The 20,103-nt window shown below is 42.1% G+C and overlaps 1 protein-coding gene across 1 annotated transcript; it reads right to left on the bottom strand.

Annotated features, from left to right (window-relative positions):
• Positions 1–331: 331 nt before the first annotated feature.
• Positions 332–18,622, bottom strand: LOC109482555 (large proline-rich protein BAG6-like). Its single transcript, XM_019785309.1, has 28 exons — positions 18,452–18,622; positions 17,936–18,073; positions 17,302–17,419; positions 16,015–16,235; positions 15,336–15,407; positions 14,784–14,921; positions 14,202–14,381; positions 13,730–13,878; positions 13,221–13,344; positions 12,420–12,593; positions 10,742–11,078; positions 10,258–10,404; positions 9,841–9,972; positions 9,278–9,523; positions 8,552–8,596; positions 7,735–7,791; positions 7,102–7,316; positions 6,268–6,568; positions 5,451–5,617; positions 5,150–5,203; positions 4,874–4,982; positions 4,338–4,468; positions 3,804–3,998; positions 3,340–3,462; positions 2,860–2,982; positions 2,444–2,551; positions 1,906–2,067; positions 332–1,497 (listed from the first exon to the last, which is right to left on the bottom strand). Exons 2-28 carry the CDS (start codon positions 17,996–17,998, stop codon positions 1,399–1,401), a joined length of 3,990 nt encoding a protein of 1,329 aa, XP_019640868.1. The 5' UTR covers positions 17,999–18,073; positions 18,452–18,622; the 3' UTR covers positions 332–1,398.
• Between the last annotated feature and the right edge of the window lie 1,481 nt (positions 18,623–20,103).

Raw genomic sequence — 20,103 nt, forward strand, 5'->3', positions numbered from 1 at the left:
GGGAAAAAGAAATACAGGTCTGAAAAGAAACAAGAACAAATTATTTAAAAAAGAATCAAAGTATGGGTAAGCTTTGAATGTCATAATCAGTTCGAGCAATTTTACAATCTACCAATCACTTCCTTTGCACTAGAATGTACACCAACTTTTGTATTCTTTGAAAACTGAAAATTCAGCTTACTGGTATACAATAGCTACTTCAGGAGTTGAACCTTTTCTTGCCTCTTTCATCCTACATGCATGGTAATATTGCCTTAAGAAATGTTATAACTGCTATTCCCACACCAAAAATACCGGCACCACAAAAACACAGATTGTTCAAATACAAATCAACAGGATGACAATGTCTTTATTTCATTACTTGCGGATGTTTGTTTCAAGCAGATTACCTATTAATCCTATCCACAGAGGTACATTTGTACACAGGGTAGTAATATTCAACCTTCAACATATCATATATGATACCATGATGGATTTCGGTTTTAATTGTACTGACTTGAAACTTTTGAAAGAAAAAGGTGGCTTTAATATTCTATCTGAAAAAATGATACCAAGTTGAGAGGGGAGGTGGGCAAGAAAAAAAAAGGTTTTTGGGGATACTGGTTGAACTAAAGCAAAGGGCCATTAAATACTATACCCCTAAGGTTTCCCAATCAAAATACTCTACAGCTCAGGCCTTCTTTTAGGCCTTGTTTAAATCTATCAATACTGATTGTGACAGTAGGCAATTAGTAGACCTTTACCATACTTTTACAACCAACACTTTTACAACTGACACTGTCTACAAAAATGTATAACATACAGCGGTGTCCAATATCAGCCACTGCTGCCCACTGTACTGTGATGTTTGCAATTCCAATAAAACAAAAAGTACAGTAAAATCACTAATTAGACGTGTAACCTTTTTCCACTGATTTTTTTTACACACAACCAAGTAGACAGCTACAGAATTTGATGAGTGGTGTGTGTAGTTTAAGCATGAGTTTGTTCATGTTTAAAACTTTTAGGTGAGTCTCTTATTATCTTTTTTCCTGCTAAGCGTTCATCTGTATACCAACTTGTGTTCTGGTAGGTACTGATTTAAAATGCTTAGCTACCATTGCAAACTTGCTTACCTATCTAAACAACCACGTTGTGAAATGACTTTCCTGTACAACACTTTCAATTATACTGACATGTACACAACTGTTTCTTCTGTGTTTACGTACTGTACCGGTACATGTCCATACAGTGCAGTGCTCCTTATTTACAGTGTGGGTGTTTTTCAAATCCCTGATTACCGTAATGGTTAACTCTACCGTGCTCGTGGTATTATAAGGCATAAGGGGCAAAAAAGATGTAGGGATACTTGTACCGTAACTACTGTTTGGTGAAGAGGGTCTCTACATAGAGAGGCTTCTATGAATTGTCCTCCTCAAAGTACTTGTGAGTGTTGGGAAAACGTTCTGGCGTGTAGTTGGGGTCGTTTCTCAGCCGACGTCTAACACTGCTACGCACCTGTGGAGAAAAGAAACAGAGTAGAGCCATGCAGTTTTTATGTACAAAATGTTTTTAAATCTAACACTAGAGCATTAAGATATTCTGATTCTCTCAAGTGATCACTATTGAAATGCAAATAAGGACACCAACATGGCGGTCATCAGCTGTCTTATAGACAATTCAAAACTCTACTACTGAATAAATTATGGAGATTACCTCTAGAACAGTTTGGAGTGATGGATATAACTCGAAACATCCGGAAATAAGTTTGTAATTTATACAGTAGTAGAGTTTTGAACTGTCTATGAGACAGTTGATGTCCACCATGTTGGTGTCCTTATTTGCATGTCAATAGAGTTTGAATTGTCTATAAGCCCTATAGTACTGTTTGCCACTAACTGTTCATGACATTGCATCTTGTTGTACCTGCTGTTCATAAGCAGTGTGCAGGGTGGCGCTGTTCTCAGCCTCCTCAGTGAACTCCTCCATACTGGTGGTGGGCTGGACCCCGGAGGACAACACAGCCTGCTTCAGGGCCTCAGGGACGACTGATGACATCGAACCGATCTCACGCCCAGCGTGGGAGGTCTGTGTCATAATAGATATATTAAATCATGTTTGTCTCTTACTAAGTTTGGCGAAATATGTCATTTTCAAAACTTGATACAGTTGTGTTACCAATTGTATGTCAAGAATAGACTTACTAAGATGTTTAAAGATGAAACTCTTTATAAAGTGCAATGTAAAAATCAAATTTGTAAACTACAACGTCACACCTGTAACCTTTATGGTTCTCTGCTTTATTTGATACTCCAAAATGTCACTATTGTGTTGTACATATATTAGCTTTTATAGTACAGATTTTGTTATTGAAATAAAATGTGGAAAAAAATCATGGTGCGCACACAGTCTGAGAGATACAAATGTATACGAGCAACAAGAATCAAGAAGTAGAGGTTCCTACCTTTCTTCTCTTTGCAGGAATTCCTGTGGAGTAGGCATCACTGAATGGTGGCTGAGGCTGGAGGTTTCTCTGGGTTTCAATGTCCCTTTGTATGACCGGCACCCAATCCTGCAGAAAAAATCAGATATCTTGAATACTACGTCCGTAATATAATGAATGAGTGCAGGAACAATATTTTACGAATCCTGCATGTGAGAATAGCAGTAAAATCTTTCTATGTCAACAATTTTGGAAAAAGAAATACTATAGAAACTTAACACAAATGATGACAAGTCCTTGACCAACGAAAACTACAATATAGTTCTGGTCTACTCAATGCAGGGATAACTGACAGCCATAGCAGGTGTCATCACAAATGATGTTACCATAGCAACAAGTCTTCCACCAATGGGAAACTAGGAAGTTGATGTACTCACAGCTGGCACGACTGACTGCCAGGGCAGGCCCGGGGCACCAGCTGGCTCCTCATCATTATCCATAGCCTCAGATTCGGCGACACCATTCAGGGAGCCGGCTTCCTCACTCCTGCCAGCATTCTCCTGGGGGATAAAAAGTACACTGTTCTTTGGAAGGGTACTGTAAATTCATTTAAGTTTGCAGGGACTGAATTTCCCACTCAGGGGGAAAAAGGAGGAAGTTGTCATCTTTAATGTTCTCACTGGACACACAGAGTTCATTATGTTACAGAACAAATACATGTATTTGTTATACAATGATTTTGCAGGGAAATGGTCACTGCAAAAACAGTAAATATGAAAGCACTGCAGATACTGACAAGATTTCCAGTAATCTTCAATACTTCACAATTTGCTAATTAAGTCCACAGTTTAAAACTGACATTAAAAAACAGACCTTTCTGAATGGAAGATGTCTATACTGATAGATGTTTTGAATACCTGTGGTTGACTGTCTTCAGCATTTGCTCGGTCTCTTTTCTGCCCCTGGCAGCTACTGACTTCCTCTGCTCTGGTTGCCTCCTGTGAAACACTTTCTGGTGCAGGGGGAGCCTCCTCTGCAACCTATATACATGGTACAGGGGAACATTTCTTACAAAAACAATATCATCACTAGATAGCTTCAAATAATGACTGTTAAATGTTCAAAGGTTAGGTGCAACAAGTCATTTGGTACAATATATAGCCAGCTGTCACCATGCCGCGTACCTGCCAAGCAGGTATGTTACGCTGAGGTGCTGTCTGTTTCACCTGTTCAAAAAATCTGTAAGCAACTGTTACTTCTGTGTATCTTGAAAAGGTACAAACGTTTCTCACAGAATCAGGTGTTGCAGGTGCACCTGTTTGACACATCTGTAACCTACTGTTGCTTTGATAAGTCTTGAAAAGATACAAACATATCTCACAGCATCAGGTGCAGCAGGTGCACTGTCAGGTGCTGGCTGTTCCACCTGTACCGGCTGTGGCTCCCTCCTGATGTAGTAGTGCTGGATCTGGCTCTCAGGGACGGTGACAGTCTGCAGGAGGTTGCGCAGGTGTCCTGTGGACATCATCTGCATCCAGGCCAGGATGGCTGGGTTCACGTCACCGGCAAGCACTCTCTGTTACAGGAAGGGGGAGGGGGGGGGTAGATGTGAGGGCTATGCATTGTGGGTAACATATCAAAGTAGAAGGCCCCCGAAACATAAAAAAGAACACAATGGACAAGGCATCAAGAATGGTTTAGACAAGAAATGAAGAAGTTAAAGGGCCTTCATCTTTTACCTTGTGCTTCTTCTTCCCAAGACCTACCCACATACCAAATATCATCACAATCCATCTACAGCATCTGAACGTATGCTGACCACAAACACAAACAGACAGACTAAACAACACAACCTCCATTTGTCATGTAGGTAATAACATCTTTACTGAGCGATGTAGGTGACACTGTTACATACCAGCCTGCTGTTGACAATCCTCTCCACACCTCTCAGTCCGTCTGTGATACAGCTGGTGGACAGCCGCAGCCACTCCTGCACAGCCACGCGACAGGCATCAAACAGCCGCTGTGCAAACCCTGCATTATCGTCTGAAAACAACACATGACAGTTTATTGAAGATAGCTTTAACTGCAAACACTGCAAAAAAATCTGTCTCATATCCATACGGGTACTACTTTTCCCTGCTGCCTAGCACTTTGAGCAATACAAATTTGGTGCCAAATAAGACAACTTCAGCAAGGAGAAGGTTACAACAAAACCTTTTCTTTCCCTCTAAGTTGCAAATCCTTGCAGAAATAAATTATGTTCTCTAAGAATCCTCCCTGTTATTACACATATATTGTATACTCAATGTGACCCAAATTACCCTTTAAAAAGAATCAACAAATTCAAGGATATCTAAGGATTAGTTTAACCTAGCTGAAGTTTTTCCCAGTATCTGAGGTGGCGTAAAATTCTATTCTATTTTTAGTGTTGAAAAGAACTGTAGTTACCTGTTGAGTTGGCGATGATGTTCATGACCCTGTACATGTGATGTCTGCAGAACTCTGTGTGTGTCCTCACAAGGTCAATGTTGTCACGACCTTGAACTTGGGCATCGTTCTGAAAGGTGGAAATTAAGACTTAGTGATGAGCTCATGTATTCATGACAATGTTGGTGTGCCTTTATCTAGCCTTTAAAAACTCACATTCAGCCCAGTGACTGTTATGGTAAATAACGAATGGCACAGGAAATGAATGACCAAAATCAAGATGTAATCAGTACTTACAATGGCATCAGTGATGTAACTCTGCATACTGTCCAGTATCCTCCCAACTGCAGCCTGAAGGTAAGAAGAGACAATACATTTGTACTTGCTACAAGTCTGAATGTCTATGGTAGTTTTGTTGTCTAGCATCCTATACCATGTAGTGTAAATGGTTTCATGTTTGTAGTTTTTGCTCTCCAATACAAAATTATCATGATGCACATTAGCTGAATTTATTGGGTGAGTTTATAGTACAGGCTTCCTCTTTAACTTGCATACCTGTGCCAAAGATTTGTTTGGTACACAAAACTTATCTTCTTACCTGTATGTTGGCCTGTGTCGGTGGCTGGTCCTGGAGCTGCCGGGTCACAAACTGTTCCAGCTGGGGGCGGATGTTGGCCAGCGGGCCAGACTGACCAAAGAACAGCCTCATGAGGTCAAGGAAGGTCAAGCTGGTGGTCAGGAGCTGGAAAACCTCTGCCAGAAAACCTGAGATTCACAACAGGAGCATTGTTGTCAGGTAAACTCACTGTCGACATGTAAGAAAGTACACTTTTAAAATGTTTTATGTTATGTTACCTTTAATATTTACCTTTCTTGCCTTGACAATGGCATGATATACAATGTATGGCAACTTCTATCACTCAACAGCAATTCTAGAAAACTACTGTAAATAAAATATTCATGTTTTTTACGGTCAATTCTGTACTACAAATTTATCATTACCCCCATCAAATAATTCTTTGACTTTCTTTATTCTGCACCTGCCACCACAGAGAATACATGTATATGGTTCCGCGAAGTCAACATTTTTCTCAGACCGAGAAATTTTGCTAATGCGAATATAAAGTGATTTAAAGTAATCCATTGTACAAGAGACAATGTAGTATAGGATGAGACTACAATGTATACACTTGTACTGTCTTTGGAGATATTTCTAACACTTAGACAGTCTCTACATCGCATAAATGTACTGTCCTTTGACATTTGTGCCGACTCTTTCTCAAAGGCCACTTTTGCCAAGTCCCTTGAGTGCCTGATACTGACAGTTTGACTGTACTATTTTGGGAAGGTCATTGTTTTTATTTATTTAAGTGTAATAAACCAAAAGTATGATTTGATAGTGTAGAATTGTTCACCCTCTTCTTCCTGAATGTTGTACTCCGGACTGATCCTGGTCAGGAAGTCAGCAATGGTCTCTGTGGACGGCTGACCCACCGCGGCCTGCTGCATGAACCCCCCGATCCCACCAATCAGGCTGTGGAACGTCTCGTCTGACACGCCCACGCGCGGCTGCGGGGGCGGCGGGGGCGGCGGCTGCGATGGCTCGCTCTGATTGGTCGGCTGGTTGCCTGGGGAGGGTTCTGTGGTGGGACTGCCGGCAGTGGTGGTGGTGGTGGTGTTTGTGGAGGAACTAGACATGGTGGACTGGGACCCAGCCTGGAGAGGCGATTTAACAACATTTAAAATAAAAGTCAATTTCAAATCATTAGCATGAAAAGTCATATGCTTTTAAGAACCAAGCACTAAGTACAGTATGAGGAGGTAAAAAGAGGGCATCGTTCATCTCTGTTGTAGAAGCCACACAATTGTACATGCACAGCAGTTTCAAAACTCTTTCCCACATGCTATATGTATGTGCTGCGAATACAGTATGTGCCATTTTTTAAATATTCCAACATTTAATGACAAGACATGGTGAAGGCCACCAACATTTCTACCTGTGAGTGAAGTGAGCAAAGTTGTGACAAAGTGCCTTTCCCAAGGGCACAGGATCGTGGCACAGGATCGTGGCGTGGCAGTTTTCAAACCTTCTTGGCTCTGGGACGAACACTCTGCCATTACACCACATGATTTCAAAAGTCTTTGGGGTGGGAACCAGTGACCTACCTCATACAAGCACTCTACAAAGTATAATTCAGCAGTACTATTATTCATAAAATGTTCCTGTTGAAAACCTGCTGTGTCCGTACCTCCCTGATCCTGTCCTGCACAAAGTCCTGGAACATGGTGGAGAAGTTCTGAGCTGCCTGGGGCGTGGCCGGGGGCGGGGCAGAGGGCGTGGTACCCCCGCCAGACGGGGCGGGCGGCTGGAGGATGGCGTCAAACATGTTGACTATCGTCTGGGGGTTCAGCGGGGGCTGGGGACGGGCGGCCCTGCCACCTGTTCCAGGTGCACCGGCTTCAGCTGGAGAATGTATGATTTTTTTATCCTTTTTTTCTTTTTTGAATTCTTTCTTTTCAAAATAGAAATCTTCATTTCAAAATAGAAAAACAAATTCATGGCACAACAAACAAAATTTGTGACAAAATGCATGACAACAAAACTGATACATAAAACCAGGAGACACATTTTTTATCTTAATGAAGCTCAGTTGATACAGGATACTTTAACCTTCTGCCGCTAAAGTAGCCATTTGACACCAATCTGTATTGTTTACAGGGTTAGGTATCAGGGAGAAGGTTAATTTCAAAAATCATTTTCCATATTTAAAAGGCAGGTTAGTTGAGCCAAAATCAACTTTGACACATTATTACCAACAATACATGACACAGCACATGTGCAGTTTACACTGTGAAGAAGCTTATTGTGAGAGAGCACTTACGGTTGAGATACGGGTTCTGCTGCTGTATGAGTCCCTGTAACACTCCCTGGATCATGTCTCCCAGCTGCCGGTCACTGGTACCTCCTGCACCCTGGAGAAGGCATGGAGATGTCAAACTTACTTAAGAACTGCATAAACTTACTTTTAGCATTCCACAATACTATTAATTTGACATTATATATATGTAAGCTTGGTTAACGTTACAACATTGATGATTCAGCTGCCTTAGGATCTTGAAATGATATTACTAAGTTAGATTACCTCCAGAGGACTAAGTCATTTCATTTTATTTTCTGTTTAACAATTGTGTATCCACTGTATATGTTTTGTTCTTTGAATTTTATTCATTGTATTGTCGCATACTCCAGGAAGAATAGTGCGATTCGTAACACTAATGGAGATCTTAATAAAACAAACAAATGATTGATAAAAATGTAAGAGAAGCCATGATCCAAACAGCAATTGATACAAATAATATTTTAAACTTGTGACATGTGAAATGTTCCTGACAAAGGTTTAGAAAGACGTTAGGCATTGATGTTTATCATGAAAGTTCATCTGTGTTGGTAGTAATCATAGTAAAATGTTGAACTTTAGTCAAACACACAAATTATATAGAGATCAAATTTTCAGTGACCACTGTCGCCTTCATCAGGATAACTAACTATAACTCTCGCGAGATTACGTTATGAAGTGATTGGTCATTGATTATCCTGATGAAGGCGACAGTGGTTGCTGAAAATTTTATCTCTGTATAATTTTTGTGTTGGAATAACGTTCAACGTTTCACTATGACATTGAAGTTGTTGCAGCTTACTTGTGGCTGTGGTTGGGGAGGTGGGGCGGCCCGCTGCTGCTGGTTCTGACGGAGAACGAGGAAGTGGCGTGAAGAACACGGCAGGAAGGGGTCGGTCGGGTTCAGCGCGACGGTGCCTGGGACTGCCATGGGGGCACGACCCGGCTGGCCTCTGGTTAAGCGAGGCAGGGGGCGACCCATGTTACCCAGGGGCTGTGTGCTGGGTCTACCTGTACCTGTAGGAGAGTACATGTCACTTAGTAATAAAGTGGAAAGTAAGGACAGTTTCATCCATAGGATTTACATGCTTGTAATCCAGAATCTATAAAAAATTGGGTGGAAAATATCCTTCAGTCCAACTATTAGGATTTTACTATTAACAAACTAGAAAGGTAACATTTGCAAGGCAAATGCATAATGTTTACCTTCGCATATGGTCTGCTTGTTAATTCTTACTCAAACACATACATACATATGGGCAGACAGGAGTCTAAATCCCTCCTGCTATAAAATTGCAACATGATGTAACCCAACACAAGTTACCATGGTAACAGACACAACAATGGTTCAGGTCATTGAGGTCACTGTATGGAGAAGAAGAAGAGGAAGAAGAAACTGAGCAAAAAAACAATATGTTTTCCTTCGTAAACATAATAACAACACAATCAGCTTATCTTCACAAGCCCATAAACCAGTCAGAGAATGAAAAACTGTTCTCCTCCACAAATTTGTGTACCAATGGCTCACCGGCTGGCTGCTGTGTCGGCTGCTGTGTTGGCTGCTGTGTCGGCTGCTGTGTTGCCTGCTGTCCTGGACCCGGCATGTTGGCTGCGGCTGTGGCTGCTGCAGTGGCGGCTGTGGCTGCTGCAGTGGCGGCTGCAGCTGCTGCAGTAGCAGCTGTGGCCGAGGCGGCATGCTGGGATACCTGCTGCATGATCTGCTGCATGAGTTGGGGCGGGGCCATGGGGATGGTTCCTGTGGAGAACCTGGCACCTGGGGGGGGGGGCAGAGTAAAGATGCCATTACAAACTAAAATTCTAAAACTCTAAACCAATTAACAGCTGGGACAGGGGACCAATCAAGATCCTTCCTCTTGGTGACACAACTTAGGGGCAAGCTTCCTTACAGTAACAACAGAAACCAAATGATTTTAGTTTAGAAAAATGACCTCCTTTGTTCCTTAAAAAAACAACTTCCTTCCCCCAAAACACAGAGTGCAGTCAGAGCTCACTGCAAAAACAGTGACCTTAAAAACGACTACAAATATTTCTCCATTTACAGTAATCACATTGTTTGGAGACAAAACACACCTGCTGGGTTGGTGGTTGTTGTGAAGTGTCTGGTCACAGTTACACTCGGTCCTGGGGCGGAGGAGGCAGGGGGTGCACCCTGGGCGGTGGAACCTGCAGTTGATCCTGTTGTGCTTGTCCCTGTAGGCACACCTGTCAATCACATCAAAACTAAGAACCAGCTGAAAATGGCTCTGCCCCTGTGGCATTGCCAAAAAACATTAGGGACCCAAAGGGCCTAAAGACTGAATCATGAATGTACATCCATTCTTCTTCTTACATTATAAGTATATGTTAGGCGGTACCCCAGGTGATATGGATCAGTTTATAACTTATGTAATGTTTATGACTCCAAGAAGACAATTGTACCGTATGTATTTACACACTAATGGAGATCTGTCACAAAATAGACAAAGGAAACCGCTAAAACTTGTTCACCTGTGGTAGCCTGCTGCGGTCCCTGTCCTGGGGGGTGGATGGTTGCAGTGATACGGTTGATGTAGAACCCCTGAGGTCCCATCTCCAGCATCACCAGGGGGTCAGAGGGCGTACCCCCTCCTCCGATCACCTGGCGGAACGTCGTACCTGGGGGGGGGGGGATGAAGTGTTGTGTTAAGTGTTGGGAATTTTTCTACTGTCGAAGCAGCATACTTTCTATAATGTTAGCCCTATCTGTACTTCATCCTTACTATCCCACAATTGAGAAAAATCTATATACACGTACTTCTCGATGTTTTTTCTAAAATTTTTCCATAGACCAAGGCATAAAAAGTAAAGTACATCATCTATCTCAAACTGCTACTATACTAGTAATATACTAGTAGTTTCAAACTAGCAGGTGCTGCCAATACACTTGAATACATTTCCCATGTATTGTCTGTTGGGGTTGACATTATTTCAAGGACAAACTGCTGTGTGCTACCTGCTTGTCCCTGGTTGGTCTGTGTGGTGGTGGTGGTAGTTCTCATCTCTGTTGTCTGTGTCTGTGTCTGGGCACTGGCTGATGGAGTACCATCTGTCTGAGTATGGGCAGAGGCCAGGTCATTATTGGCTGCTGCAGCTGCTGCATCCTGGGAGCTGGAGGGTGCAGCTGTGGTATCTGGTGCATGGGCAGTCTGGGTAGTGGCAGTGGACACCTGTGCCTGAGGTGCGGGCGGGGTCTGTGAGGTTGCTGAGGAGGTCTGGGGTACAGCTGACGTGCCGGTTGACGTACGGGAGGCAGCAGCGCCCATACCAGGAGCAGATGTCGTAAACGTGGCCTGAAAAAAGCGCAAGATCAAATGATAAACTTCGTATAACAACATTTACAGTGTGAGTGAAACAGATACCATAACAAACAAGAAAGTTTCAGTCTTTTCTCTTTCAAATTGTCTACTCAGTGTATGGCTTTTTGTATCCCTATCAAAACACATTTTTTTACTGTCTAATCTTCTTTGTCTTTGGTTGAACTTGAAACCTAATGTTTGAGACAAAGTGTAATACTTGTTTTCAATAATTGATAGTGCAACCCTTAATTGCTGCGCGGTTATGGTCTTTTAACTTGTCAAACTTTTTTTTACCAGTATCTGTTAATCCAGCAGAATTTTGTATAGACTGTTCTTATCCTAGTGTTTTACATATGTGAATATGTCTCTTACTGAATTTGTTGTCATGTCACAACACAATTCAGCCGTTCTGGCTGCTAAGTTTGTGACAGTGTCGAAATAAACCATTCATACAATCCTAGGCCTGCTTCACTATGACTTGCTTTTATGATAGAAGTGAAATCATATATGTACATTTTACCATCAACCTCACTCATTACCATGTAATCCGAGGTTTTGGGGATGCAAATAAAAGGCTGCACTAAACTACCAGTAATCAATTTGAATAAAATTTGGGGGGTGGGGCATCTTTTTTTCCTTTACTTCAGTTACCAACTGACCTGATTTTGGAATTGCTGCAATATCGGAATCCGTATCTGGCTTGCCGTCTATTATTGTGTGAAAAACACAGTTTAGAAACACATAAACTTCAATAACACAACATTTACCTGTAAGTAACATACAACAGCCAAGAATGTTGGACCAAAAAAAATAGACAGCACAAAAAAATTAAATAAACACAAGGGAACATAAGCAACAAGGGACACAAACAAAAATCAAAAGAAACTAAAAAGTGTTAGTCACATGGACACCAAAACTCACCATAAAACATTTATTCTGTCAAGATGTGTTTGACATAAGGATTTTGTACGCTGGACAAATTTTTTTCATAAATTAAAAAAAAGGCTTCAAGCATGTCTTCTGTATGACGTTAATGCAATTTTTAAAGGCTACCAGATAGAGTTGTATGTGATCAACCTCACCTTTGGTTTCTTTTAAAGGCTGTCATATCACTAGTCACATTTATCTTTCCTATCTGTATAAAGTCAGAAGGTTTGCTTGGTACAAAATGATGTATATAATGTATATGAGGCATGTATATATCGCCTGTCTTGTCTGTTGTAATTTTTGATTTTGTACGCAAACTTTATGCAATTCAGAGAGTCTTATCTCTGCTGTAAGCTTTCCTTTTTGATGTCAGGAATAAAGAATTAAAAAAAAAAGAGACGACCTTACCTGTACAGGGCCCATCATCTGTATCTGTGGTGCGGGTGGGGCCCGTAGGTAGCGTGGCGGGGTACGGCTCAGGTCCAGCATGATGTCAGACAGGGAGTGGTAGGCGTGGGACAGGTTGTGCAGGATCTGGGAGATGATGTTCACTAGACGCTGGTTCTCCCGGTACTCCTCAAACTGGGACAGAAAAATCCAATGTTTAAAAACACCTACCGGTATGACAAGAAATGTTACTTTGGACTCCGGATGCAAAAAGGAGGATCGGTCGACCAACCTCAACTCTAAAGAAACTCATAGAATCTGAGGCCGGTTTACAAGGACCTGAACTTCTGTCTGCAATGGCTGACAAACAGTACTGGAAACAGAACTTCTCCTGCTACACCTCATGATGAGGATGACAAGAAATAATAAGCCAAATGGCACATGCAGCACATGGTTCTTGAGTTGGCCAGCTACCCTCTCTTTGCAGCCAATGGCTGAATTGTGAGGAGCTGACAATTGGTGAGACTGAATCACAAGGATGTGGCTCTCCCCAAACATGGGACCTCCATGTAACGTCCTATTCTATTTGTAACTAGTTAGTTAGTTAGTTAATAACCTCATCAGAGGTGAAGCATGATATCATGCTTTTTTTATTATCTATATATGCTTTTGTATAAAAAATTTTTTTTTACTGATATCTTTTTTTTTGCAGGCTGAACTTTGGGTAGCAAATGCCTGCCACATTTGGCACTATCTTGCAGCCACCAAAAGATCTGTTTGGAGATTAGTTGACACATGTTTTCTAGGGGCGATCCTGCCCACCTGTCCTGAGTAGTCCACCTCGTTCCTGAGGATCTGGTGGTACCGCTCCATGTGGGGACGCAGACGTTCGTTAAACGCCTGGATCTCGTCAAACACGTCCGCCAGGACAGCCGGGGCAGGATGTCTGCAGGAAACACATGGGTTTGGAATAAAAAATGGCTTCCCCTACACATTACTACAACATCCCTGGGGTAGAACTACATGTACTACAAATGAGTATCCATGTTATTCTTGCTTTAGTACACTTCTCTGATTCATTTTGGGTATCAAATACTTTTTAGAAGCAGAGCAAGTAACTGAGACCAAACTTCTGATTGCTTGTTTGAACCCTGATACCATGCCATTATAGCGTAACATGCAACTCAGAGGTCATGTAATAGAACAGATACTAGTCGAACTACAGATAACCTGCAAGTAGAAATTTGCACTATAGCTGGTTGCAAATTCTAACTACATGTAGATGGTTTGACTGAATAGAAACTGAGATAGATGTTGTATCTCTATCTTACTGTAGTCCTGGCCGTGCAGTCCCTGCAGCAGAACTGTTAGGTGCACCTGTAGCACCTGGCTGGCTGGTGGCAGAGGATGGCCCACTGGCACCAGGTGCTGCAGCTGCAGCTGTACTGGATGGGGCATCAGCTGTACTTCCTCCAGCCACCTGGAATATCACAATAAAAAGTTATATGTCGCCCTGTTTTCCAGATTTGAATTATAAATGTCTTTATAAACAGCAATATTATAAACTTTTGGATATCCATGAAGACCATTCATGTCATTCCCAGTGACAGTCTTCTTGTATATAGTTTATTGCCTATTTTCTTAATCAACATAAGCACTCAAAAGCTAATTTACAGCAAAAAGGTAAAGGAATACAGCCTTCGTACATTTATGAGTTAGGTCCTATTCATGTAACCTTGAGTGACCTTCTGGTCTTGTTAGATGTTGACCATTGAGTAAAGAGAAACAGAAACCCCCTCTGACCTGTGTTTGCCCCCCTGTCTGTGCAGGTGAGGCTGTCTGTGTGTCCATGGGCTCCTCAGTGCTGCCAGTGGCAGGGATGGACTCAGCATCACGTGACGTCACCCCGGCCCCCTCAGCTGCGGGGGTCTGTTCTCCCAGACTGGATGGCAGGGAGTTGGACCTTTGTCGACCAGGGGGGTTCTGTAACAACAGAAAATCAAGGTTGTGAATTTCTTATTTGTCCATTATTGTGAATTTCTCACAGATTCTATCAACGTATGTTTCCTTTAGTTTCTATCACACAACAGACATGTATATAGCAGAAAACTGAGGACAGAAAATGAGATGACCTTTGATAGCCTATTTAGGGACCTTTCTGCAACCTTTGACCTAATATCCTGTCAGTGTCCCTTCCATTTTGACCTCCATTTTGACCTTCCTGTCAGTCTGCAGTTACACAATTTACCCCTCATTTCCTGTGACTCTACATTATATAAATTATATCAATGTATTCAAATAACTACGGACACCCAAACAGACAGACAAACACACCGAAAACAAAACCTAAGTACATGGAGGTAATAAAAAGACTGACAAACCGACCTCCAGTCTGTTGAGACAGTCGTGTGCCTCGCGGATCATCCTCTGTGCCTGATCTATGCGCAGCTGCGACTCACTCTGCAGCTGTGGCATGGCGATCTGGCCCAGGTTTATGTGAACGTCGACTGAAGACCCATCCGGCTGTATGGGGAAAAACAACATTCTCATACGTCATATCTTCCGAAAATAGTTTTCATCAGGTTGGTAAAGTATAGGATACAGGAATTTTCTTTTACACGACCAAGATTTCTCACCTAAGTGCTTACGCTACATACATGTATAGCAGCGTGAAGCATGCACTTTTAACCTACAAATCACTGTGGTGTCTAGACTAATCATAAGTCTAAGCTACTGGTATAATAGTACCATGGCTTGAAATTCATTTATGCAGTCTAGTGTCTACTACTTGTGTACCTTTACGTACATAATCCTACAAAGATATCTAGGTGTTCTCTAGGTGTATCAGCGCACCCAGTTAAAAATTATGAGCATAGCTTCAAGGTTCCAGTAATTCTAACCCTGAGTACTGAATAAAAATGTATTTATGAGGCTTACCGAGGCTCTGGATGTGACTCTGGCATTCCTTCCCAGATCACCCATACCTGACAACACACTCTGCACCACGTTCTGAGATCAAAACAAAACATGTCATGTCAAAGTTTCCTTCTTTACTGCCTTCTTGGCAGACTGTCAGGGATGTACATGTAAAAAATGTATTTTTTTTTTTTAAATTCCTTTTTAATATTCATTGATATCCAACTTTTAGCCTGGTATCCATTCTATTCTAGTTCTGGTTTGTTTTTCTGATTGCTTCCCTTCTGAATAACCTGATATCATTTATCAGCTAGCATTATATTTCTCAGATTCTGAATCAGTGTAAGCTGTAATCAGACTTCTGGGTACTGTCTAATCCACATGTCCATGCTAGTTACAGAGAACCGTGTACAACTCTGAGCCAATCAGAGTTCATATTTAGATGCTATTATATTCAACATTTCCCCACTGCCAAACTGTACAGCAGGGTAGAAATCTTAGGAGTGAATCGGATGGATGCTAGGCTGAGCAACGTCTTCATTTGCAACAACTTGTGACTGGACCAAAATCAACGTGTGCACAGATGTCATCCATAAACTCCAGACTGTGAGGCTTACAAAGAAATGAGAACGGCATTGATTTCATAAAAACAAGTTTGTACGGCTTAAACAGCAGGAAATGAGAGTATGGAAGCACAAACTTGGATCTGGTTGGGATCCACAACATCTGCTGGCAGCGTGAAGGCTCCAATCACAAAGTTGTTGCCATTCCTGTCTCCTCCTGCTTGTGTCGTGCCTGCTGATTGGCTGGAGCTGGAGGAGGCTGATGTTGAAGTCGAGGCTCCAGCTGCTGCTGAGGATGTCGGGGGCTGCCTGGGGGGAGGGGCTCGCTCCACCAGGTGAATCACGTTACCATGGACATCTGTCAACAACAAACAAACAAACAAAACTTAGGGCAGATGTTTCCCATGAGACATCATATTTCCCATGATGCCTTAGGACATGAAAAACCTTGTATGACAGCCAAAATGACTTTTCACTGGTCCTTCATGTAAACAATTATAAAAACCAACAGTAAAAAAATCATTTTCAGTTGTACCTTGTTCATAGAGCCAGAAATCAAAATTTTATGCTTTTATCACAATGCAAAATAGAAGAAAATAACAACAACTTCCTAGTGGTGATTGCAGTGGGATGGCTCATACTAGGAAAATATTTTTCTGGGCAAAATTTCTGGACAAAGGAATACCAGTCCATATACATACGTGCCACATGGTGATAATGGTGGAAAATGTTGGGAATACCACAAAATCCATGGGAAAGGGAGGATTACAGTCTAAGACAGCTAGAGTTTGTGTCATACAGAAAAAATCCCACACCACAACCTGTGGCTTTTGTACCCATGCTGGGAAGTGTCTGACTAAAAATGCATGCTTGGCTGGAAGACTGTTCACACTGTCTGCCTATAAAAATACTGGATATCCACAGAAGAACCCAGACATAAACACATTAATGCCTGTAGCCAGCCAGAAGTGACTTAAACATTCAACCACCTCATGAATATTCATTAGCACTTCCTATACGTCAGTGTGGTGTAGACAGGACTTTAAATTCCACCTGCATACATGTATGCAGATTAGTACAAGTAAATTGGAGCTGTGTTGGTATTTCTGATGTCTACCTGCACTAGTTCACGTACCGGGTATTTTTTTGTTCCCAAACTTTCCTTAACCATAGTTGCATTTAAATCCTGATAAGTAAGACATCATGAATGTCTTTAGAAGATTTTCAATAGAAAATGAGCAGTGCAGGTAAAAGCTTATACTCATGTGTTACAGGCAATTTTGAATGTCATGTGCACATGTGCAGGTATACATATGCAGATACAATGAACAGGTAATTCAAGCTCTGTCTAAGAAGTTCGTTTTGAAAAAAAGAAGTGGCAAATCCATGAACCAACTAAAGATATCAAATTGTTGCAGCCTTACTGTACTCCTTCAGCTTGGTGTGGTCCTTAAGGACACGGCCCTGGAAGATGAGTCTCTGCTTGTCTGCCGGGATGTTCACAGACTCCGCTATCATCTCCTTAAACTCACGTACCGTCATCTACAGAACAGTTAGTGCAGTTGTAGAGAACAAACTATCAATTTGAGGCATTTTATGAGGTATACCAAAATGACTATGTACATTCTACCACTAGTTACTAGTACCAGTCTTATGGGGCAAGGTGGTTTTAAGGTCGAAGACTTAGAATCTAAACGTTCTGGATAGGAATCCCTAGTAGCAGGTACAATGTACATGTACTAGTGCTGTACCTTATCAAGCTTTAGTAATAATAGAGGGCCTGTATGGGGGTCAGTGATTACGAATTACGCAAAATTTTTGCCACCGATTAAGAATTACGTTAAATTCTCAGAGCTGATTACGACTTTACGCTTTGCGCCTAATGTACTATTACAAATTATGTTGATTTTTGGGGAAGCTGTCTACGGATTACGAAGACTATTAAAGGCCTGTAATCTTTCATGGCTTGTACCTATTGTACAAAACCATCTACGGGTGGTTTACCATTCATCATTTCATGTGGAACAAACAAATAAACAAATAAACAGATCTTCTCACCTCCTCCTCCACCGTGAAAGGTCTGGAGACTGAGTCCAGAGTCTTCACAGTAACCTCCAACATCCTGGCTCTAGGATCACTGCCTCTTATGTAACTATGTGTAAACACCTTTCCAGCACTACAATGATTGTTCCAACCCTGTGTACATATAAAAGATGACTTTGTGTCACTGGTGGGAAAATACTTTATCAACACATACTTAAAAATACAACATAATGAACTGTATATGTAAAAGAAAAGAGACCTCTACTAATACTATGAAGTAAATAACTTATAATATAACGTATAAGTAACACACTTTACAAGATTTCAAATACATGTAGTATACAATTTGGATTCAATATAAACCTCATGAATATGGCACCCCAAGACCATGTATGGATGACGTATCTATGGACATTAAAGTAATCTTTATAATAGAAATTCGATAAATTATGCATCACTTTCACAATCATAAATTGACAATGGGAGGGGGACAGTGAATCTACAAAAACGTGATAATGCGGTTAACTCTACCTTCCCGTTCTATCTCCAGCAGCTAGACGATTGTTGGAACCCTAAGCAACACAATATGTCATTCTTTTGCGGCCTAAAATGGCAAAATGATGCTAGATTTTGATATAACCATTTCGTGGTGAAATACCTTGTTACACTTCCGAAGAAAACCTCGCTCTCGATTCGGGACAGAAAAGGTCAAACTTTCACTTCCGCATCCGGGTTCCTCTGACGTCACGTGCAGACGACAAATGGCGGAAAATTGGGAGGTTTTCAAAATTTTCTCTGTGTAACCCGAACTATTTCTTGCACTTTAGGAAGGAAAGAAGTAATGGTGCATGACTCAGCGAGCTGTTGTGGTTTAGAGAGATAGCTGCTTGCCGGAATGGGAGTGAATCACGGTAAATGAGATGGTTGGCGAACAGGAATTCCGGTTGTTTTGCAAATTTTGTGCCGTGTGCGTGTGTGTCGTCTGCAACTTTTGTGTGGGACACGCTTGGCCTCAAGCGTCAAGTTTAGAAGTTTTCAGGCAGACATATGGTCCCTGTCGAACTTGCTTAACCCAATGGGGAGTTCGCCTACGACCAGTAACATTGTAAATTCCTTCCCACGCTGGCTATAAGTGGTAGAATCGCTAGTTAACCGACACTTCGCCCCCTTTCCCTTTGCCCCAGGAAATGTGGGAATGTCTAGCCTGTGGTTTCCCGCCTCCTCCCTATGATGGGTTTGACCTTGGCCAAGGCGGTTCGGCATAGCATTACCCGGGTCCCTGTACAGCCGGCCCGGGGTTAACCTCTAAAAGACAAGCTGTGTTCTCTGATTAAACCTGGCGTTGCCAGTAATTTTAACCTCTCCTCAGAACAACGGAGACCCGGGACACAGACTCCCCGCTGGCTGTCCCACCTACACTGTGTGGTCGTCGTGGCCCTTCCGGGTCAAATCTGGATAAATACTGGGGTCTGGGCTGAGCGCCAGAACCTCGGCAGACGTGCGGCTCTGCGGGCTGAGAACTTCGGAACGTAAGGTAAGATGCCCCGACAGTTCTGCTGAATGTTCGCTCAAGTTTGCTGAAGTGAAATCTTACAGCGCGAGCTAACGGTAAGTAATCTAGGCAGGGCCTGTGATTTACTAGGTATTGGTGTTTCTTGCTTCTGTAATCCGTCCATGCCCACTTCCTACTAGACACTGTTTGACCGTTATGTGTGAAACTGAGGATTTGGGAAGGATATATTGGTCTAATGTGCCAGGTTAACATGTACCCGGCAGACACACATACACTGCTCTGAAGGGGGCAGCCTCTTCACGGTTTTATTGGAACTTCGTGAGAATCATCCATCCCTGACCCTCTCTACACATGTGCAGTCCCTTTGATCGTGTACAGCTAGAGTCAATAACACATCTTCTCCACTTTCTGTTCCAAAGCTGACCTTAGGATTTGGGTAAATACAAGACCCTGGACGTAGAGCAGTTCTAGACATCCTGAACTCTGGACTGTCCTCCCAGGCTCCTCTGTATGCGGTTAGGACCACACTTTTCAAGGAGTTGGTAAGTGTAACATTATACAAACTGTTTCCTTTTCTCAGTCGTCACAACAGTGTCTAAAGCGTTTGCGTAAATTGGAGCAAAATTTTGATATATTGTAGTGGATGCATCCCTGTTACCCTATGTTACCC

Source organism: Branchiostoma belcheri, unplaced genomic scaffold (genome assembly GCF_001625305.1).
Source record: "Branchiostoma belcheri isolate BF01 breed outbred unplaced genomic scaffold, Haploidv18h27 scaffold6, whole genome shotgun sequence".
NCBI classification, from domain to species: Eukaryota; Metazoa; Chordata; class Leptocardii; order Amphioxiformes; family Branchiostomatidae; genus Branchiostoma; species Branchiostoma belcheri.